The sequence below is a fragment of the Dufourea novaeangliae genome, unplaced genomic scaffold, assembly GCF_001272555.1.
Source record: "Dufourea novaeangliae isolate 0120121106 unplaced genomic scaffold, ASM127255v1 scaffold13, whole genome shotgun sequence".
In the NCBI taxonomy this organism is placed as follows: Eukaryota; Metazoa; Arthropoda; class Insecta; order Hymenoptera; family Halictidae; genus Dufourea; species Dufourea novaeangliae.
This window is the reverse complement of record NW_015373884.1, coordinates 226646-251729: the sequence shown is the minus strand read 5'-3', so window position 1 is coordinate 251729 and position 25084 is coordinate 226646. Positions and strand designations below refer to the sequence as shown.

General features: G+C 34.4%; 1 protein-coding gene across 1 annotated transcript; it reads right to left on the bottom strand.

Annotated features, from left to right (window-relative positions):
• Positions 1-319: 319 nt before the first annotated feature.
• LOC107191561 (lipase member H) lies at positions 320-23333 on the bottom strand. Its single transcript, XM_015580660.1, has 7 exons — positions 23276-23333; positions 19108-19219; positions 13163-13311; positions 7833-8087; positions 4462-4653; positions 1585-1753; positions 320-434 (listed from the first exon to the last, which is right to left on the bottom strand). Exons 1-7 carry the CDS (start codon positions 23331-23333, stop codon positions 320-322), a joined length of 1050 nt encoding a protein of 349 aa, XP_015436146.1.
• Positions 23334-25084: the final 1751 nt, after the last annotated feature.

Below are 25084 nucleotides of genomic sequence, written 5' to 3'. Positions count from 1 at the left end.
CGAAGAGCGGATGGTACTGTTACGTTGCTGCGAATCGGTGTACAATTCCGTGAAATTGTCACGATGAAAAATATGAAAGTTCTTAGATCACAATGGCATAGCTCAATACGCAATGAGCAAATTAATCGTTACCGTCAGTCGCGACCGATGGGATGCAAGGGTTCGCGGTAGACTGCGTAGCAAAATAGTTTATTACGTAAAAACTAATTAAAAATAAATGTACAAACGAAATAACAGAGTCAAACGTAACATATAATGTTTTACTGCTAATTACAGATACGTTATTCTAAAATTATGTTGATTAGTTGCTTTAGTAAGCTCAATACTGGCGGTAGGACGATCGCTTCCGGCTTGTCGTTCGCTGACTTTTTTCGGGTAGACCGCGGGCGTACGGTTTGTGTCCGTTTGTTGATAGATAGTAGATGCCTCGTGCTCTGAAAATTTTCACTATATTCAATACTAATTTCCGATTCAATTGTAAATTGTTTCCAAATATACACGCTTCTTTTTATATAGTTCAACTTATATCAGACAACTTTAAAGTTTTTGCGTTATTTCGTAAGATGCAGTTGTGACACAATTTTAACGGATATTTTTCTTTTATTTACACTATATCAACGTTCCTATTCTTTTAAACTCGTAAATCGTAACCGAATGTTCGTAAAACAGATTTAGAGCGAGTGTACTTACGATAAGCATTCTCAAATTTAAATCTTTTTCATGAAATAATGGATCTGTGCCATGACTCTCCGAATTAAAATTAAAACAGCAATTCTCCGTAAAATGATACTGTCTCTCATCATTAAAATAATTAAAAATAATTTTCTTTTGATGAAATATACTATTCCGAATAATTATAGAAACTGTAGAAATGGCTCTGATAATTCTTCTTCAAGATGACGGAAAGGATGACGGTCGAAACTTTTGGCTTCGCAAATCAAGTTTACGCAATGTTTTGGTCTCGAAAGGTATCTAAACAGTTTGATTGTCCATTGCATTCGTCTAATTCAGCTATATCAAACTAATTCTTGTTGCGAAAAATGGAAATGAAGACCAAGAAACGACAATCTAAAATGATTTTGACATTCACAGGACTTCGACGGCTACTTTCTCCGTCATCTTGAAGAACAATTGTGTCAGAGCTATTTCCCGTATTCGTATAATTATCATGAAGAATATATCACTTCAGAAAGAAATTACTTTCAATGATTGTTAATACAAAACGTGAACATCATTTGAAAAATTGTTGTTTGAACGTCAATAGGGTTTAATCATAACGGGTTTAATGGATCCACCTCTACCCAAACCCGATCCGACCTGAATCCAGTAACTCTTTATACCTTCGAAAAATTTCGATCGCTCTATTAGAAAGTGACGTGTCAGCTAGGATTAGAGTAGCCGATATTTCGGTAGATAGATATTTTCAAGCACCAGATCTTACAGAAAATTGGTTCAAGCGAATAAGGTATAAGAATATGTCGAATAAAATCGTTCAAATTCGCTCGATTCCACTTGTCGCAGAAATCCAATGTGTTGCTTATAAATAAAATTATTCGTTTTAATAGTTAAAAAAAAGGTACTCACGTATGAGGGGTGTCTTCTCCCATTAGAATGTACTCCTCCTGTTTGGGTTTGCACCATCCGATCAAGTAGGAAAAAAGATTTCCACACGGGGCTGCCCAGAATCCTACTTTCGTCGTGATTGATTCTATGTAATAAGGCGTCACCTTTGTGTGGTCGCATGACAAAGTCTCTGTGAAGGATACGTTCCACTGATTTCATTCACAGTCAACCATCTGTTCCATAAAGCGTTTTCGTTCTTGGTAACTACATAACTACATACACAGCTGCTTTTGTAATATTTTCATTTGTTGGTACATAAAATATTCATGAACCTCGTGCTCTCGTAGAAGTAGAGAAAACAGGTTTTTTCAAGATAAAAAGCGTTCTACAAAAAATATTACTCTCATTTACAAATTAAATTAACAAAAGTAAATTCATTAAATATTTAAGATTTTCGGCGGTCATACAATATTCGAAGAAATTAAAATATCCAAAATATACAAAGTCACTTTACCAGAATATGAACAATTTTCTTCGTATTCGTAAGTTTTTGCGATTCATACAATACAGATCAAAGTATGTTTCTTTTTTGTCATGTCTTTATTGCCCATAATATATTATATTAAGCTGTTCCGAAGTTCTGGAGGTTCCAGGAACAGTGTTTTTATTTCGAAACGAAGAAAAGTTATATGTCACTGATGACTGGTCTGCCGAATTTTATGCAAAATAATATTTCTCGAAGTGATTTGTAAAGACCGATGGGAACATTGGATTTTCTTTCATTTCGTAAGGATTTCATTATGACAAGAATATGACGATCAATGTATTAATTCTGATGGTAACTTTACCATTTATCGTACTTCACATAGTCGTATATGCTATAAATGTATATGTATAATCGGCAGTCTACTGATGATACGCGAAGACAAAGATTTCGATCAAAAGTAAGGTAACAGTCTTCAATCTTCACTACATACGTAAACAGTGTGGACGTATGCGTTGTCAGGAAGAACGCGGTACTCCTTTCAAAAATTTACCCCTCCTTTTTTCTTTAATAATTCAGACGTAGTGTTCTGTTTTTGCCGTCGCATTTTCCTATTTGATATCGATCAGCAATATGCCATCGTAATCCCAAAATATTCTTTGGATGGGGCAGCCGCTGTGTGGGTCGTCTTCGAAAGATTCTCTTCCCATTTTAAATAATCTTACCCATTACTTTACAGTTGAATATGAAGACAAAGCATCGCCGTATATTTTACGAAAGCGTTCGTGAATTTCCATTGACATACTACCTTTGTTTGTTAAGAATTTTATAACAGCACAGTACTCTAAATTTGACATAGCGCGTGGCGGGTACATTTACACTGCATTTACAAATAAAAGACTGAACGCATAAAAATGAAACCGATGGTGGTGTTGTTTGTAATATTAGGCTTCATATTCTTCTTATTCAAATTTTTCCATACATGCGCAAAATAGGAGAGGCCGAGAACTTTTGGACTTTACTGCGTACACTAAATCCTCGATGAATGTTCGAAGGCTCCTCGACGCTGACAAGGAGAGATCCCCAAGTGTGGCGCTGACTTTTTAAGGAGATTTAGCACACTAGTAGAGCTTGAATTTTTTAAGAGATTACATACGTTCACAACATTAAAAAAATCGAATTTTTTCGAAATGTGTAGAATACTGGGGAAAAAGAATTACAGCAATATCTCAATATTTAAAGAAGATATTTGGTATAATGTGAGAGCGTGCACGTGTCGTAGGAAATCGAACGCAGCATTAACGTAGAAATTCCGTCTTTTTATCAAAAATTACTTACAGTAGTATACGAGTCGCTTTGTAGCTTGTTTCTTTTAAGCGTTTTCTTCATTTCAAATATTCTTGACAATAGATAATAAGTTTCAACATTTGGTCAACAATCGGTTGCACCCTCGGAAATAGTTCAAATAGTAACTGATATTGCTACCAGCATGTTCAACGATAGTGCAGTCGCATATATGTAAATGTTACGTCTATCGGGGTGTAAAATTGGCTTCGATTTACATAATTATTGTGGAAAAGAGGACGCCAACAAACTAAAACATGCGAGGATCGCAACGGCGCAAGCTACCAAAAAGGTCAGTACTGTTCGCAGATTGAGCAGCAATTCGAAGAAGAAACAAACTGAGAAAAAGGAAGGTCCACAGGATGCTACTGGAATGGCAGATTAAGTGTAAGTTGCGATAAAATATTTTCTATCAGTATTTTGCGTATTTTAACTTCAAACGCGTTTCTCTCGAAACTACATTTTACAAATTTACCAGCGTTGATAACTTCTGCAATTTTCAACGTTTTTTCATGAACTTTGCGCTGATCTACGTAGAATAACATTCTCTCAGAACTATCGAGCCATTTCTTCAAATTTTTAATTGTTAATATTTTCTTTTTACTATTTAAAGATCGAAATGTCAGACGAAAAAGTAACGTTTCATTCAAAATGGCATAATTTTCTTATTTTTCACAAATTCACAATTTTGACTCGATGGCCCATTGCTGCAACACCATTTTATAAGATCGTAATTCAATTTTTGGGACGGAGGCCCCTTTTTTCGTCCACAAGTTACTGCAGCCGCAGAGAATAGAAGCAAAATATGACAAAAGTTTGTAAAAATAATTTTTTTCTTACAAATAAAGGCCCCAAAAATAAGATACGATTGTAACATTTTTCATTTATTTCACTCCTCTCCAGATTTAAATTTTCCAAGGTGATCAATTTTTGCGCACCGATAACGTATGTTCGTTTCAGCCGCGTACACTAATCGAGGATTTTGCTATAGTATGCAAAATCTATAAAATCTAACGAGTTTCTATCAGGCGTCCAGAAAGTGTGAAAACCATGGTGAATATTCTACTTACGGAGCAGAGAAGTAGTCGCGCATCCAGGTTGGCTCGAGCCTCCGTTCACGTAGAAATCGGCGTGTCCTGTTGGCCCCCATTGGCCCAAAATACCGGCACCGGTGTGGATCACGTCGACAAAATGCGCATCCGTTTCGTCTAAATCCATCGACCGGTTTCCGTTCATGTAGAAAAATATAGTCGGATCGAGTCCTGTCCACAACAAACAAGGAGAATCGGTTTTACGTTAGACCGCCGTTCATAGTAACATGCACCGTGGTTGGTGTCACCTTTTATGGAAAATAATTGCAACATGAAGGAGAACGACCTATTTTACGAAAGGTTCGATGGAAAACAAGTTGCAAAAAATGGAAATAGCGGATGGTAAAGCTGTAGAAAAAAAATTAGATAAATGAATTTTTAAAAATACACCCAATTCTGATTTTATACGATAGATGCGTTCTCGAAGAATGCATGTAAAAAAGATTCGTGTAAAAAATATACTGTATATGTATATAGGAAAGTAGAAGATTGGTTCTAGACCGAAAAAATCAGCATGAATAATGCAATAAATCATATAAAAATTCAAGTTAGAATCTTATTATTTTTACATGTTCCCACTTTTTATTTTATAAACATTCTACATGTATATGTAAATGCATTATATAAAGTAAATTATCACATGGAAAGAAAAAAAATATCTTGGTCATCGTTTAATTACTCCATTGGTGAAATTCTTTCAGTGATCTCTTGAACAAAATTAGCACTACCTCTACGGAGCGGATGTTTTATAGATTTTAAAAACGAATTCAGTTGTTAATCCTTGTGTTTCTATTTTGGCTAAACTTTCCCGCTCATTCCTCATTAGGATCATGTTTGACAAAAGGATTACTCAATTTACACTTCAATACTTCATTCAAGACTTTTCCTCAAAAATTTCTTTTTTACAATTTGGGTCGATCATGTTAAATGAAAGCAGGCCATGTAAAAAGAAAACAAATATTTTGTTCTAATTCGTGTTAAATCGAAATCGTGTACAAAAAGTTTGTGTAAAAACAGAATTGGGTATAATGTTAGGATAGCCCAGAAAATATTTTAGTATCCTACCTGCTCTAATATCCTATGAGTCAGATAACAGCTTTGTTAATATTCGTGATATGTTTAAGGAATTACGCGACCCAGTATGTAGTTTCAAAACATCAACAAATTAGTGTTCATAAAGTATTAAGTTGAACCATTGAAAATAATGTGCGAAAGGTTTCATTGCGAAATTCATTTGAATAACAAAGATATGAAGAGATTCCAAAACGCAGAATTACTTAGAAATGATTTCATCAATTTTTATGAAATCTAGTACACACATTATTAACAATATTTAATTCATGTTATAAATATTTCAAAAGCCAGGATTAGTAAATAGTTCAACTATAAAATTGTTTTTTTTTTTAAACGAAGGTTTCTATAATTTATTGAATTGAAAATACCTTCACAGCATATGATAGAAAATATTAAGAAAATAAGGATCACTAACAATCACGAATAAATGTAAACATTCAAACAATGATTTATAACGTTCGTGAAACCCTCCGCATTTGGTAAATAGATCTTTTCACTTGAAATGCATGCATTCCCTGTAAAGAATTCGTGGCAGTACTGTTTTTTTCGATCCGATCGAAATAGCGTAACCCTGTAATGTATTGGATTGTTCAGAAAGTTCGTAGCGTTTTTAAGAGTACAGTTACAATCTATATTTTTCAATTCATATCATATCCTTACTTACTGTTCCTTTTTACAATTTCTTTCCATTTTTCAATTAATTTCGTTGTACCAATTGTATACAACTTCAATTGTTTTGGCTAAAGAAAACTCATCAACCTATTTTTAGATAGATATTGTTTTCAACGTTTATCTTTAATAGAGAGTATTCTTGCGATCTAAAGAAATAATCATCTGACGGGGCATGTCACAGACCCGCAAAGTCTTATTAATTGCGCAGATGCTATACAATTTTCCAACCGAAGAATAACGTGACTTTCTTACAAGATCGTTAGAACGTAATGAAAATTGACTTTGTGATTGTTCATACGTTTCGTTGGTATTTCTCACACAAAAGAAAACAAAAAACGACGTATGTAACTTGTACAACAAACCTACATTCAATCCACACCTGGAATACAGTAGGTACCTACCTTTTTACCAGAATGAACGATTTTTCCTTCGTTCAGACATAATGCAAACGAAGACTCTGTGCTCAAAACGCATACGAACTTTCCGAAAGAACTCTATACAGTGTACGAAATAATTATATAGAACAAGAGAATTTATTAAATAAGTTAATAATCAAATACTCGTTTAACCAAAATTTTCTATTTACTAAAGTTATATTACAAAAACAAAACTAATAATATCACTTCATTTAATTGTTTCAATTTTATGTTACTTAGAAACTGAATGTTTTGGAACAATGAATAAAATAATCATATATACAATACAAAGATTTAAAAATATTTGGTCCGATATAATTACTTTGTACAGCTGTAGGAAACACGAATGATGCAGCAATTAAATAACTAGACTGCGGATATTTATGCATTTGTATCATTTCCTAAATGGCGAAACGTATTAAAATAAAGGGTTTAACAAAGTTTTATACCATTTAAGTATTAATATTAGTAATCAGTAATAATTTATTAACGTAGTAAAGCCACTAGAGGTGAACTTCCGAAAAGCATCCACACCCGATGACCCTGACCATGACATACGTTATCAAAGTCGTCTCCCCCCCCCCCACCGAGTAACCTTTAAAAGGTTTCAACCGCCGAACATTGGTTAATAAAACGTTATTAACAAGGAACGATTAAAAGACGTACCGTAACTTTCCCATATATCTGAACTAGGTAGCGTCTTTAAAAAATACTGTTCAAAGGATTATACTGATCCGAGTTAGTTAGAGCTAGTTAAGAACAAACTGGTAAAATAAATACTTGTTTATTTCGACGTTGAATTCCACAAAAAATCCGCGGTGATAATAATGATACCTTTTTCCTTGAACTGTCTCTAACCACCCCTGAATTCTTTATTTCTCGAACTGTCTCTAATTAACATTAAAGTATTATACTTATCTTGATCTGAAGAGACAGTTCAAGGATTTATTTTGTTAATAATTTTTTAATAACCAATGATCGGCAGTTTAAACCTTTTGAAGGTTACTCGGTAGGGTGATCTTGATAACATATGTCAAGGTTAAGGTTATCAGGTGTAGGTGCTTTTCGGAACTTTAGCCGCCACTGGCACAGGATTTAAAGTCCTGTCCATTTTTAATTTTTATACATTAATATTGCAGATTATAAATACTGTATAAACATCCGCAGTGTATAAATAATACACGTTACCTGTTATCCTTCCAAGTCTGTCATCGGGCAAATAATTCGCGATGAGGCCAGCTATATGCGCACCCACGCTGTATCCCAGCACGTGTATATTCTCCACCCTGGTACCCCGAGGATGATCCCTCAAGTACCTTACCAATTGAGCAATACATCGTGAACAGAAATCTGGACCCCATTGTATCTGCGATAGACAGGGCTCGCGTACCAAGGTACCGTAATCGACGATTATAATATTGTAATTGCCTCGCGTGAAATACGCTGAAATCGAAAGGTTCAATACATCGAGGGATGAGAACGCTAGGATACGCTACCAGTAAAAGAATTATTACTGCAACCGTTGCGACTAACCCGGAAAGGATCAACGTATGTTTGCACGCTATAAATTGATCAGTGTTAGGGTTATTGTCTTTGGTTACGATTACACTGTCCAACAAATTTTAACCTTGGTTCTGTTTTGCAATATCCACTGAGTGATCCTTATAGAGTTTCTCGTTCTAACCACGAATCTGCAAGCAGAATTGCTATATCACCCTCAGTATTTGAAAAGTACGAATTTCTGTAAAAACGCACGATTTCGGATAAAAATGACGTATTACGTGAAAACTAAAAATGCTAGATAATTTAGTTAAGTATTAAAAGATAGAGGAGAGTTTCATAATTATATCAGTGTATACAGTTATTAAATTTTGTAATTTTAAGTGGTTGTAACTGGACGCCAAAGTTTAAAAAGGAGTCGCTGCGCATACTATCTACGCACTATTTTTGCATTTCTACGAAAAGTTCTTTATCCAGCACACTTCACCACACAATATTGGATTCTGCAGATATTTCTGAGGGAGAAATTATGCAGAAAAAGTACAGAAACGGATTTGTATTCGAATAGGTCGAGACAATATCTTTCGGGAACGTGTGCGTGGTGTTTTGCCGCCACGCAGCCATTACTCGCCTGCCCAGGCATATCAGTGCCGTAGTTATGCGCATTCGACGCCGATAATATAATCTAATTAGCATCCACTGTTTATATGTATAATGTTTCATGTTTTTCATACATTCTTGGACACTAATCACGGAATTGTGAAGAACTTCTCTTGATCACTGTAAGTTTTAACAATTTCAATGTTCAGTGCATGAATATTTATGACTTGTAAATGTGTAAGCACTAACCCACAAATATATTATAATATACAGGGTGCTCGACTACTAGTGGAAAAAATTTAAGGGGTGATTTTTTGAAGCAAAATAAGACGAAAATCAAGAATAACGATATTGCGACAATTGCTTCGTTTTATTAGTTATAACCGTGTAAAAATTGCCCCAAATGATGGCAATCCGCGCGCACGGTGTGTCAGCGGATCACGGCTCCCACGGGGCGTACAGTCACTTTAAAGACTCAACGACGTGCAGGAAAAGTCGGTAGAACAACTGTCTACTTACCCAGTAGAAGATGTCGATAACTTGTGCCCGCGGTATTTGAGTCTAATCCACTTGTATCGCATTAATTTTGATTGCTCGATAAAATTCGCAAGAAATGTAAATACCTTCTTACGAATATTATCGAGTACAGAGGGTTAATGCTCCTTCTAGTTGTGACGTATAACAATTGTCCTGTTCACGAGTATCCATGAAATTAATCCGCATATGCACGTACACCACAGAAGTCCGCGAAAACTGTCCGCACACACTGCGCGATTGTCCCGTCCGCGAATAAGTCCACACACTGCGCGATTAATTAGACCCGCAAGCAGTTTGGGTCAACATTCTACACGTTACACAAAACTAACACCCAAAATAATTAATTTATAACCACTATTTATACTAATTTTTAACACGCAATAATTAATAAAACCTACAATATTTAATAAAATCAACAATAATTAATTTGCACTATTTATAAAGAGAACGTACACGACACTATTAAATACTCACTACTACGTGATAAACTAAGTCTTAGCGCTACTGTGTAGCGAATTCGTACTGCATAAAGAACTTTTCGTAAAAATGCAAAAATAGTGCATCGAAAGTACGTGCAGCGATTTTTTTTAAACTGTGGCGTCCAGTTACAACTATTTAAAATTGGGCGGTAGAGCAATTCTACTTGCGGATTCGTGTTTAGAATGAAAAACTCTATACTCTATAAGGATCACCCAGTGGATATTGTAAAAAAGAACCAAGGATAAAATTTGTTGGACAGTATTATTACCTTTAAATTGTTGCGAACGCTTAAAAGTAATTGTTACCTTGAGAATCAGATCGTGTCAATTACTGTACAGGGTTTCTGTTTTAATTGCACCCTGCGGAATATATCTCGTAAGGAACTAAAAGTAGCAAAAAAATGTTCTGAGAAAAAAAACAAGGGGGACATATAATGGGGTTAAAATAACTTTTTGTAGGTAAAAGTAGTGGGCGAGATGTCAAGGTTAAGTTCATTGTTTTTTAATCGAATGCTCTATTTCTTTACTCATAATATGATAGAGTTTGTTAAAACGAGTTCAACGATTTGTGACATAATTAACACCTTGCCTTATAATGACGAGTCAAACTCGCCCTGACGACTTTAAACTGAATTTAGGAAATATTAATATTATCAATTTTCTTTTAATCGAAGTGAAACACTATTTTATAATTATGTTACACGTAAAAAATGTAACTATGGTGTGCAAACTCATAAACAAAATCGTAACGCAAGAGGTTAAGTGTGGTAGGAGGTTGTAAATTATTGAAATTCAAATGCCAGCGTCGGATCCACGTAATTGCAGGTGTCTACTGACCAGTGATCCGACAACTCAACTCCTACTATCTACACCCAATGACCTTATGCAGCACATCGTTGAACATGTCTCAACAAAACCTATCATATTATGAGCAAAAAATATATAATTCCATTAAAACAATATTAATTTAACCTTGAAATTTCTACAACTATTCTACCTACAAAAAAGATATTCATACCACATTATATGTACCCCTTCGTACCAAACAACATTTGTAAGAACATTTTTTTGGACCTTCAGTTCTTTACGCGATATATTTCAACGGGTCGAACTAAAACAGACAGGCTGTAGAACGTTAAAGTTGGTAAAACTGTTAATTAGACGTGTATGTATCTATCATTAGGGATATCACGTAATCGACATGCTGGAATTTTAATCAAATCGGGCACAGAGATATACAATCCAAGAATATTCGATATATTTTTTATATTTGGATTTTTGGTAAATTTTGATTTATCCACGGGGATTCAGCAGATCTCTAGCCCTTCAGAATAATGAAAATCTTTCAAGAATTATTATAAATTGCAGTAGTACTTTCAAAATATCTGAAATGTGTACAATAAAAACTAGATTTTTACTATTCGTTAAGGTGGTATCTTATTTTGGGTGAGCTGAGACCATACGTTTCTTGAGAAAGAATAAGAGATCATTGATGGTATCATCGTGGTATCGTTTCTCCATTGAGGATGTCACGATCGCCTGTCGGACCTTTTTTAAAATATTATAAAATATAAATTTTAAGCATGTTTGAATATAGAGACTTGTTTCCGAAAAAAAATCAATAAATATTTCTTGAATTTTAAAAAACTACTAAATATTTTTTAAAAAACTCTATCAAACTGTAAACATTCTTATTTCATAGATGCTTGAAAAACTTGTGGTAGGTAAATTAGTTACATAACTGCCTTGAATCGTATACTTTTTATAACAATAAAACACAAAAATCTTTACTGGACCTGTATAAAAATGCGCACTAATTAAGCTCTAATAAGAAATGTCTCTGCACGTGTTAGCCGCTCTAAATAATATTAAATAAATAACCAAGACAATATTAATTCTAAGTAAAATTGCAATGTTCTTTGTACAGTGTATATACATATATACAATATAATCCTCACATTGGCCACTTGATTGTCACTATGACTTCAGTCAAAGATATTCGTTGACTATATTTTTACCAGTTCGTACATCGAACACTTTTAACAATTCTAAGATATTGGTAACAGTTGTTAAAACTATCTGATGCAATAGATATTGCTGTCTTAAGAATTTATAACAGTTCTGATGTAGCCTGAGTCGAAGCCCATTCTTCAAAAGCCACGTTACATGGTCATCAACATAGACATCTACTCATGAAGAATATGTATGTTGACGCTTGATTGATTGTAGTGAGCTACTTTAACGAATAGTAAAAATTCTGTTTACCGATCTGATTGTTAATCCTTTCTTTTTTCCTCATTTCGTTCTTCTCTAGGTCAACCATCAGAAAAAATTAATGCGAAATATATTTTTCTAGATACACGATTTTTATACTGATCAACTGCAAAACGTGTATGTATACACTCGCATAAAAACACAAAGTGATCATGTTCAGCACTTTTTGCGAGGATATGTAAATGCAGGTTACTAGAATATCCATCTTGCTACAATTCATGTCAGAAGTCAAGTAGTACACATGCTTGCACAAAGGTATTTCATTATTTCTAGATTCTAGATGGCAAATTTATTCTCGCGCTATATTCCAACGAAGTACAACACATTGAATGAATGTATAACTGATCTACTCCAGTTGCATAAAATTATACCATTCTTTTTCTTTCATTTTTTTCATGATCGCAATTCACCATGCAAGTATATATATTATTTTGTAATATTGAATCAACATGTTATACAAATGAATTTTTGAAATATAGTAAATGTAATAAGTATCACATTTCTTAATGAAAAAATTTTGAATAATTGTGTAATTGCTAATTGAGGAATATGGATATTACTATTACATTAAGATTCATATTTTAGTATTAGGTAGCAAATATGTTAGGTAATAGAATTCTTTAATTATTATAAATGCATCGTTAACATTAGATACCTGTAAACTGATGTAAGTATTTATGTATACTATTTATACAATGTACTCCATTTGTTTCAAATGAATTATATAAAATTCAATGAGAATTAACTGTAGTGTTATTAAGAAGCGAAAATTCACCTCCACTGGTATAAGTGTTTAACCCTTGAACTACGGACACATATTAACGAAACTGGCCATCCAAACGAAAAAAGTAGGTCAATAAGTGTAACAAATTAAAATAATAAGTAGGTAATAATAATAGTAGATAATAAATAGTTTCCTTATCACTATTTGGGTCATTCTCTATTTCACTACCATAATTTCACTGTTTATATCACTATACGACGCAGCCGTGGTTAAAGGGTTAAAAATTGAATTACGTTCTCCAATTTTGTACATATACGACTTGACTACTATCTTTGTTTATTAGTCCGGTACTTAATTACACGCCTAGAAAACCGATATAATCAATCTGTTCATTTGAAAATTACCTTTCCGAATGTCTGGACTAGGTATTAAGTTCCTTCCGCCGCCGAAACCATGAATAATGATTTTTGTAGGATGCGACTTGTTAAATCTGGAATAATGAAGGGACTCGAATCTTCGAACGTCTAAGCGTAATGGTTTCTTTTGCGTGTCTCTGAAAAGAAGCAAGGAAACGAAAACGTTACTGCAGATAGAAAGTGTGCACTCTCCTCTCTGATTATCGATAAAGTGAAATGGGATTAGTGATGGGGTTAAGACGTGTTTCAAAGTTATCCATACATTTATCGTTCAGACTGACTCAACTATACCAGTATATATTAATTGTAAGGTAATATTTCTCTTAGAAACCGTCTATTAATTGTACAATATCATTTACTTAAAAAGAATTTTATTGTTCTTGAAACAAACACAACCGTTCAAATATTTGGAATCTGTTAAATAAAATCATCAAAAGGCAGATCACAGATTTTTTATTCCAGTCAAAGGTTTATATATATGTATACAGATACTTATAGTTTCTTTGTTTTTTACTTACAAACAAATGTATTTTTATCAAATGTTTGACTTATCAAAATGACCACCATTATTTTGACTAACTTCCAAACAAATTTTAGGCATTCTATTTATTAATTTCATAAAATATTCTTTATTTAAATTTCCCAATTCTGCTTTAAGATACGCCCAGACACACGTATGTGGCACACATACAAATAACAGAATACGCACATAAGCACAATTCGACAAAATAAAGAATTTTTGAGAAATATGATTGGAAACAGAACGCATTAACCACTTCATACTAGATTGTAATTATTACGTTTATGTATTCGAGACTGGTTAAAAAATAAACCAAAATATTATTACTGCATTTCTAATGTTTGAAGAACGTCAGAATGACTTTTCTGGTAGTAACATTGAAGCATCATTGAGCAATAATGACTGATTCTACCACGTACATAGGTGTCAGAAAAGTTATTCTTACATTGCTGAAATGTTACAAATGTAATAATAAAATAGTAGTTTAAACATAATTTAACCACCCACATACGATCTTTTCTATTGAATCCTCTTGCTGTTCATAACAGATGTTTGTTTCTTTACTGATAAAATGCTTGACGAAAATGAAACTGTCCACGTTAGAAGTATTAATACAAAACATATTGTGTGTTTATCGGATTACTCTTATCACCGTGACATGTAGTCTTTTAAACATTCTTTTGATCACCGTTACGTATCAGTGACCATAAAATCGTACAACAAAAACACAAGAAACCTCGGGTGTACATGATTTATTTTAACTGGTTTCTCGTCACTTTCGATAAGCAACATTTCCAAGAGTTGATATGTTGAGATCAACAAGTTCGACGAGGAAGGGGACGGCGAGCCCGCGAGCATCCAGGTAAAAGTATCCGTGGCACGCCAAAACGACTGGGCTATAGCTATAGGAGAAAGGTGAACCACGAAACGAGGCCGCTTTCAGTACAAGTCGAAATGATCATGATCTTGAAACCGAGAGTCTTACGTCGATGTTCTTCCTTGAGCCGTTCTAGTTCGCTGTGAAGCCTCTCGTGGCGCCGAAGGAAAGTGAAGAACAAACGTCGAGCTGACGCAAAAGAAATGAAAACTTCTTTCCGAAAGTCGGATGCATTGAACGACGTGTTGTGTGCGTGGAACTTTGACGTGATACTACATCCGTAAAAGTGATATACATATAGAATTTTGATATACTGAAAATCGTCACATACATGGTCTGATCAAAAAGGTCGAGGAATTTGTGTATAAATCATTTATTATTAATCTGAACGATAATTTCATAGGATCACAAGGTAATTCTCCTTATGCCTTTAGAGAACTTTAAAATCTTTTTTCCAGTTTTCAGAAATCAAGGCTAGCTCCTTTCCCGATATTTTGAATTATTGACCCTAACGTGGCGAAATGTAAGTTGTTTCAGCGCCCGTTTAAGACGAGGGAGAAGTATGAAGATTTCTTAAGATTAATTATAACTGGGGACGAAACTGAGTGGGTGAAGAAAGGTGGCCCCACGTCAGTAGAAAGCGCGCATGTGTCGCTTAAAATGTGAAACCCACTGACTCGATTGCTGCTTCGTCACGACATCGTAACCGTAGACCCATGTCTGGTGCCCAGTTATGATTAATTTTATGGAATTTTCATCTGTTTCCCCTGTCTTAAACAGGTGCTACAGGGCCGACGTTTTGCCACGCCAGAGACAATAATTAAGATAACGCAGGAGGAGTTAGATATGATTCCGACGTTCGTTTTCGAGAACTGAAAAAAAGATTTAAAAAATGTATAAGGGGAGAAAGAGATTACTTTGAAGGTGACCGTATGTTAATTATTGTTAAAAGTAACCTTTGGCTGGTCACGTTGCTTAGTATCACATGGTACATCTTGTATGAGTGTCCGAGGGGCCCCGCCCACTTACAACAAGAGGTCCCCAGGTGTAATGCCGATATTTTCATGAGGTTTAGCACAGTAATAGAGCTTGGAATTCTGAAGCCAATGGTATCTGTTTCAGCCGCATATGATCATTAGTTTATGAAATATTTAATGTTCAGTACCTAGGAGCCTTCAAACACTCAATTAGGATTTAGTGCATATGAAAAATGTCTAGAATCTACATTACTATTGTTATTGCGGGCGTCCGTTATGATTGGTATGTACAAAGTTATGTTTTTTAAATTAAAAGTAAAACATAATATATTATTTTTATTCTCAATTTCTGAAAAACAAACAGAACGTACAAGTGTAGGTACTTTTTAGTTAACAAAAATTAGAATCATCGCTATTCTTATAATTTAATAACATAAACTTAGTTATGCCAAATAAAACACGATTGAAATAACAATGTTATAAACGTTTAAAGCTGGCTGAGGTCTATTAAATCCCATGTGCCCAGTCATAGGTTAATAATAAATGATTCATACATAATAGTCCTCGAACTTTTTGATAAGGCTTTGCAGAATTGAAATACATACTACATTGCAACGCGCGTACCATTTTTGGACTCCCCGGTCCTCAGTGGCGTGGCTCGATAGCGTTCAGAAAATTATTTGACGTTGAATAAAGATACAAATAAACATGAAATCTTTATTCGATACTGAAGATAAATTCTCATCCAATAAAAAAATTATCTTTATTCGACGAATAAACTCTCATCGAATAAAAAAATGATTTGTCATGCGTCGAGTAATTTGTTTATCTTTCATTTTTTATTTGAAACTTTTATTTAAATAAGAATTTGCCCAGCTCTGATTGACAGTACTAATCAAAAGAAGGTAAAAAAGAAGACAGTGATAAAAACTTATTTTAATGATACAATACGGAAATTAATTTTCCGTTGATAGCCAACATATCATGAAGATATAACGTAGCGAAAGTATCTATAAAAAGGAGTACGTAAGTTTGAACTTAATATAAGATTAATGAAAACTGCCATTAACATAATTTTTATTTAAACAATTACAAATAATGTAGATATACCTACGTATAATGAAGACAGTTTTTGTATACTTATTATTAAATATTATTATTGTTTCACATGTAAATTTGCTTTTATAATTATTTGCGACAAGTATTTTATCAATGAAAAGAAACGTTTGTTTTAGATGCAATACAATTTTTTAAAATAATATTTTTAAGGATAAAATATTTTTACACACAAAAAAATATGAATTTCAAACTTTCTCTTAACTACCATTATTTCGTGAAATATAAATATTTTCTTAATATGTATTTCCCTATTACATGTTTCCTCGTATGAATCTTTGCAATTTATACTAACGCATCTCATCAAATTGAAGATCGCTTTTCTCGATATAGTGTAATTTGAGATGTATGGAGAAAATTACTATAGTTATTGCAGCTTACGTACTCTTCAATACAATTTTGATTATCTATACATTTTCTTCACATTTCTTGGATAGTACCGGATAAAATTATAACAACTTGGCCGTAATAATGCGGCGGAGATCACATTCTTTACAATTTTCCATACTCATTAATGAAGGGTATGAATTTTATTAAGATCACTATTATTTAAGAAAATACATTTAAGGAAAATCATACTTTTCGTTAATTAATATAGAAAATGGTAAAGGAGTTAATTTTCAAAGAATTATGTACTACGCTCAAGTTGCTATACACGTAGTTTTGTCCAGTACTGTAGGTAAATGTGTTTTTTTGAAAATAATTTTAGAAATTTGTGCTAAGTATTTTAGATTAAATCTGTATTAATTTTCCATAGCTGTATAGGCCAAAATTATTCTTGTAAACTTTTGTAATCACAATTACACTCACACTAATTGAAGCTCTTATTTCATAAAATGTTTCCCAGCCAGTATTTCTTGTTTCTTTAATTCTAATTGTTTTACTAATATTTGAATATAATATACAAATTAACCGTAATGTGAAAAAAGGATTATCGATATTGTTACAATTACAATAAAAAAACGTATTTTCTATATTAGATTCAAACCATGCATTGAATCCCACAGAAACTCCTTATTTCTTTTTTAAGATAGCCAATTAAACTATTTCGTATATCTAGTAAATGTTTGCATTTTATTTATATCGTAAATTAAACTGATCTGTAACACACTTAAAAATAACTTTCTCTAATAGTGTAATTTTCATGAAATTGGATAAACAATGATTTCGTTAACATGCGATACTTGGCTTCCTGAACAGAAAAGCACAGAATTTTCCGTAGGTTTTGATGTTGATTCAGATGAATTTATCAGTCGACTTGCTAATTAATGTATTAAACAACTAATTTTATCAATTTGCACTGTTTTTTATAAACATATTATTTCAGTTGTCATTTAACCTTCAGACCGCGGATTATGAAACAGTCACATGCACCTCGGACGGCGAGTCAATTATGACGCAAAGTGATATTACCGTTCGACTTATTTCGGAAGGAAATCTCGGTATCTTTCACTGACACCATGTAAGTGACTATATTTCACAATCTTCGTTTCCGAAAAAAGCAATGCTAACATAATTTTCGATAATTCTTAAAAATTGGAGCCTACATGTAATGATACAAGGTAAGAAAAACGAACTCTGAATCTATACACTGAATATACAACATTAAATACTTATTCAATTTTCTCCATAAATATCACAGATACGTTGCAAACATTCGCGGCATGTATTTTCCTTTATGGGATCGTAAAAACTGTGTTGGCCGAAGAATTGTCGGTGTTGACTGTGCAATCACTGATATAAAACTGAAGTCGCTTTTTCGAAGGACGAGTCAACAGTGTAAGATCAGACGAAACTATCATGATCGCAATACAGTACACACGTGGCTTGGATTCGATGATAAGACAGACTTAACGTGTGCTTGGGTTTTAATGATCCGGTGTCCGCTGGCCGATGATTAAATAACAAAAACCGAAAAACACGTATTAACCCTCAGAAAGCACTCTCCACCTTAGAATATACGTAAACACCACAATAGTGGGAATGGGGATTTTGAATTTTTGATGATTTAGGACCTGAACAGAATAAAAGCTAATTGAACTCATAACATATTTTTTCGAGTAAAATGTCCTCAGAAATTCAATGGTAATAATTGCATAAGTGAAAAATACTTTTTTAACTATAAAAATTCGAAACCGTTATACAGTAAATGCTGGCTAAGTGTTCGAAGGCTCCTCGGTACTGACAAGGAAAGTTCCCTAGATGTAACTGACTTTTTAATGAGGATTAGTGATAGAGCTTGGAATTTTGAAGCCAATGATATTTGTTTCAGCCACATATGACACCACATGAGCCTTCGGACACTCATCGACGATTTACTGTACTAGCCAAATATGTTACAGACGAAGCAATGTTTCGTCTGTGCAAATTCGCAGTAGTGTGGTGTCTGAAGGTTAAGAGGGCTAAGAACAAGCATAGAAGCTTTAACCGTCAATGGACTTACCTTGTATATAAATAAAATTCAATTTGTGGATGTGGACATTCGTAGGGCGGCTTCGCGCAGGATGTACTGTTGAACAGATCCTTGAACGTTTTGGTATCCGCACTTACATCGTCTACGAAAATATACACGGCTAATTAACGTTACTCTCACACCTGATTCTCTGCCTAGTTGAGTGCCTAGACGATCCGTGACTTTCTCAATGGAAATCCGTTCATCGTCCAAGATCAACCGTATGTAATCAACGTTACGCGTCTCTTGGACTGAAAGCTATTGGACCGTTATGAGAAACTAGGAAAACAGGTGAAGGTCGTTTGTCTCGTCGTTTGTCGTTCCCTTTGATTTTTCTTCTCAGTTGCCTTGCGCCGTTATAATGAGAATTAACTGGAAAGTGTTTCATTACGGCTTGCAATGTACAAGCGTTTTTTGAAGCTAAGCGTGAAGTCTCGTCTACACCTAGCGAACAAACCACAAGCCAAGAACGTAAATGCACACGAATAAATGCATACGAGTTTCTCTATGCTCGTTCATATTCTATCCGACAACTGTTTTCAGTTATCGTTTAGCAAAATACTAGGGTGTGTCATAAATATTGGATCATAAATATTACGTATTAGTCTATTTTGTTTGTATCATTTAGGGGCACTTGCAACACAGAAAAGAATATGTAATACACATGAATTAGCGCTAGTTCGAAAGGGCAGATACAATGGTAACTAATTGTATCGCGAGATCTAAGTTTGTCAACTTAGAGATTCTGTCAGAATGCGAAGATCATCATCACTGCAGAGTGTATCAATGATTAATAATTATTAATTATGAATCACTCTAGTACTATGAACGAAATAGAAAGGTGGCGCAATTCTCTTTTAACATAGAAATTTCTACCTTTTTCACATTGCAGTCAGTGAAAATCAAATCATCTAAAGCATAATTTCTTTCCAATAGCTTTATAACACGGATCAAACTTATTCCATAAGATGGACGTATGTACATTTTATCTCCTTTGCAGAAGATACGGTAACGTTATTTGGTCATTTAATTTCAACAATCATTTTCGTTTGGTAATGGAATCATGAACAGGGAGTGGAAAAGTGAAAATCTCAACACAAAGTCCAAAGGCGTGTCTTCAATGTTAGTCTAGCACTGTTTGCGATCTTGGAACGATCATAACTCATCTGAAATGAATTAAGAGTTGGTCACGTGAATTTCACTCACTTCCTCATTATTCCTAAGGGAAAGGCAATCATTTACGATATATGTGAGTTAAAAGCCTCATTGAACACATTTAAACACTTTGACTGTGACGTCACCCAAGTATAGGTGATACGTATATTGCAAAAAGGCTGGATTATTTAAATACCGTAACCAAATTTTTGCGTAAAATTCATATCGCAATATAATGTAAAACAAGGTCAACAGTCTCTATTAACACTCAAACTGCCAAACCCGTCAAAATGCCGGATTGCAGGTTTCTTATTTTACAATCACTGAAGTTATAATAATGCTTTTTAGGGAATTTATTATTGACTTCTGATTTAGTATACATTTCATATGAGACTGTAGTACGCTAGACTGTATTATGTACATATTATGTATATTACTAAATTTTAAATGTTAATTTAATATATATTCACTGCTGGTAGTTCTATAGTTAACTGAACGCATACATTTTCGACGATTTATGACTTGAAAAACGGAATAAAATGTCTCTGGCTACGTACGGCCTGTTTTACTGTGGTAGTCAACGTGTTAATTAATCTATCCCAAATATGCAACTAAGCGATTGCACACACAGCGGTACAACGAATTCACTAAGCATACTATATGAAGAGAACTCTTGCAGAAAAGTCAAAACGTTCAAAAAGGGTTTCAGACTATTTCACGTGACACGATATAACACTTCGTTTCTGTATAAAAATGCTGTCTATACTACTGTATAATTAAATGTGTTATCTACTATACGAATTACGTAATTCAGAGGGCGGAAAGTATGATCTCTTTAATTCACCAGAAGTGATGGATTCCATCCCCGTGAATTCATTCATACTTTTTCGCTAGATGTAGACGAGACTTCACGCGATGCGTTTCAGTGACGAACGAGTACACGTGCTGTTTTTCTACTTGGAGTTTAGCCAATGTATACAGGGTAAGTCATGTAAATCGATACATGCGAATACCTTCGAAATCATTAACGACGTAAAAAAATGTTTCAGATAGAAATTGAATGGTTTCAAGGAAGAAATCATTTCACGTAATTTTTTTTGTAGTTCGACGGGTAGAGAAGATATGAAGGTTAAATTTGTTTTTTTTGTTAAATGGAAACATGTATTTTTTAATGCACTAGTCGATACAGGTCGATACTCTCTAGAAAAAACGTGTGAAGTTATTTATGCCAATAAATCATTAATTCAGGAGAAATTTTAATTAACAAACTGCGAAGTGGTATTACACAGAAATACCATGTTTGTCTTCTTAAAGTTGATGTTGAAAATTACGTCTTTCGGCCTAAATGCAGAGATTTACTCGGTCTCTAAATGACCTATCAACCCTTTCTAGCATTTGTTTCGAAATTCGTTGACATACTATCCACACAAACATAAGATGTCAAATGCCACGTGCACTTGCTATATCGAAATTAAAATTAAAATATCTCCTAAACTAATGGTTTCTTAGCGTAAATAGTTTCATATTTTTTCATAGGGAAAGCCGAACTAAATCAACTATATAATGCATTAAAAAATACATGATCCTATTAAAAAAAACAATGTCACCTTCATTGTATAATATTCACATATAAAGAAAAGTCTCATCAAATTATTTCTCCGTTGAAACTATTCAACCTTTGTCTGGAACATTTGTTCGTATTACCAATGGTTCCGAGGATATTGGCGAGCAGCGATTTACATGACTCGCCGTATATACTCCGTGAGGGCAAAACAAGTGGTTTTCAATATTATTAACAGACTATTCATGAAGTATTGAAAATTTAACTTTTGATGGCTCTACTTTCTACACAATTTTCACATTTTCTGTTATAATGTCGATCTGACACGTTGATGGCATGCTGATATATGTTCGTCTGAAAGGTACTTATTATGGGATAAGTATTTATACAATCATCTCTGGATTTGTTAAAGGTAAGTATTGGTTTGTACTCGGTACGTGACACACTGTACTATGAGCCTGTGAAATCTCGTAATAAATACCTTTTTCTCTATTTTCTTTTCTAATGAGGAGTAAAGTAATATGTATTTAATAATTCATATTTTATTTAAAAAATATAGCAGAATATATTTGTGGACTATTGAAATAAGTTACTATTTCAATTTGGAGATTATTTTTTGTAGATTGCAAATAAATGAAGCACATAGTATGACATTATTGTGCATGAAATCAACTTAAACCCATAATATACTGGGTTTCATACAGCTTTTAATTCTCTACCAGAATATACATTAAACACATATTGAAGTTTTAACTTGACGTTAAAAAATAATAAACATCAAACAAATCGAAAAGATGGTAACTCTTTTGTCCGTTACTGTATTTTACTTGTGCATACCTAGTGAACAAGGGTGGTATTACCATTGTTATAAATATTGTACATCACCAGCCCTAGTAGCAACACGATTCATTGAGCGCTATGATATTAATAGGTACACTGTCAAACTAAATAAATACAGAAGCAGAAAATGAGCACAACATCATTTAAACGGACTCGTCCAATCCACTTCCTCACCAAAAGTACCAAAACATTATCCACAATAAAGGCTACCGATGAAACGGCACCATTCGACACTAAAAACATTCGATAATTATCGAAACACGAGTTTTAAACCTTCACTTCTCCACTTCCTTCACTTAAACCGCACACCACTTATCAATCCAAACGTAACCATAAATCGGAGAGACAATATTACATGGCTAGCGAGCAGATCGCGACTTAGTTTGAAAACCTTCAGACGACCCGCGTATGACCAACGACACACCGGTGGCGAAAAATCGAGCGAACAGGAGGTACGTTTTCATGTGACGGTAAAAGTCTCACGGCTTTTGTAGTCAAGACTTACTGTCACATGAAAACGTACCGAAAGACGTACAGAAAGTGTCGGTGGTCCGATAACCGGCATGAGGTTATGTGTGTATGTGTATGTGTATGTCTACTTACGGTACTGCAGCAGAGCCAGGGGGACGAGAAGCAGATATCTCACGACACTGACCGCCATCTCCCGCGCTCCCGTGGTTTGTGATATAACATTCAGACACGTCAGTGGTGAAAAATCAGTAAAACCGTTCTTCCCGCCAGTTCTCGCGTGGTCCGATTCCCGGGGGGGGGGGGGGCTTTAGAAAGTAACGAGATCTCCAGTGGCGGTGGCGGCGACCGCGGCGGCTGATCGTAAGTACGGGATTCCACCGGTTTTACGCATTGCGTGCGCGCGCGTCTCATGCACAACACAACACGACGATGCACCATACAGTTTGGAGCACAGTAGGCAGTACCCACCCTCCCCCTCCTCCCACCCATCAAATACGTGGCATTAGCGTTTACACCGGTTGCAATCGCACGCCCATCGGGATTGCATCTTTGCTCGGGTTCCACGGTGTGTCCGTTTCCGGGAAAGTGTCGCGTGCGATTACGTTCGTTCCATGGGTCGATTAATTATGTCTCTGTTGCCCTATCGTACACACAAGCGGCGGGACGAGCAGCCGGGAGATCGAATGAAATTCCCCCAACGAGAAAGTTCTCGGCTCCCGTAATGCCAGGCGGAACAGGATTCGAGAATTTAATCGTAGCTTGCTCATGCGATGGGAAACGGTGATGACGAAAGAAGCGGGATTGTATTACTATCATCGTGACGATGCGGTATTCTAATTTTTCGTTTCTTAAGTGATTGTTATCGGTACTCTACTAAACGATAAAGTATCTTTTTTTTTTTATAATCTGATATCTCACGTGGAAGCATTTATATATATTATTTAGTGTCTAAAGTGTTGTATCATTTTCATAATATATTCATAATCGATAACAGATTTTGTGTACTTTCTCTTAACCTCTTCAGGGATACTGGGACGTACATATGTGTACGTTCAATTTGTCTTTCTTCAAGCATTATTCTGGAACTGTAATTAAATTGTCACCAGGAAATTCCTCAGAAAAACAGAATATTCTACCAATTGACTGTCGTTAATATTTATAAATATGCTTTAATTAAATACAGCGGATGAATAAATAAAATATTCTTTCTGGTTCTAATAATTTCGTCCATGAAGAGATTAATATTTTTGAAGTAAAGTAACACAAAGCATGCGTGTAAGTTCAATAAAACTTTAGCTTCTTGGACGTTAGAAGTTTTCGATAATTACATTAGTTTTTTATAACTTATACTTCGCTAAAATATAGACCATAACGTATAATTTTTTTCATTAACTCTGTGATAAAAGTGTCAAGAAAGAATTTGTGACCTTGAGGTTGAACGAATGAAAGAAGAATCATAATTAAAAATTCAACTGAAATATAGGGTGTTCCCAAAATTGTAGTACAACTGACCGGGAGGTGATTCTATAAACAAAAATAGGTCGAACGAAAGAAATGAACTCTTTTCGTTTTCGAGGAAGTGGTATTTGAAGATTAAACTGAATTGCGTGTATGCGTCATGGTAGTAAGTAGAAACGACATGCAATGAACAGACGCGCTAAGCCTACATAGTCCCATTCAACTGTACGCGTATCCAGCACATTTTTGGCATCGAAAACGAAGCCTTAACTAGAAAAATGTTATTCTTTTCTTTCAACTTATTCTTGCATATAAAATGCCCACCTGTACAGTTGTATCCTGATTTTAGGTATTCGATGTAATACCAAATAAAGGTTCAACAATATTGTAGTGAGAAATGTTAAAAATTAAAATTATGTTTCTGTGTATGTGACTGAAGCTAACCTTTAACCCTTGTACTCCGCGCGTTTTTCTACCACTGCC

Coding starts and splice junctions, on each gene's coding strand:
- LOC107191561 (XM_015580660.1), bottom strand. CDS start 23,333: ATGGCGGTCAGTGTCGTGAGATATCTGCTTCTCGTCCCCCTGGCTCTG. Junction 8,088..13,162: donor TAGTCCAGACATTCGGAAAG/GTAATTTTCAAA, acceptor TTTCGATTTCAG/CGTATTTCACGCGAGGCAAT. Junction 4,654..7,832: donor CAGACTTGGAAGGATAACAG/GTAACGTGTATT, acceptor TGTTGTGGACAG/GACTCGATCCGACTATATTT.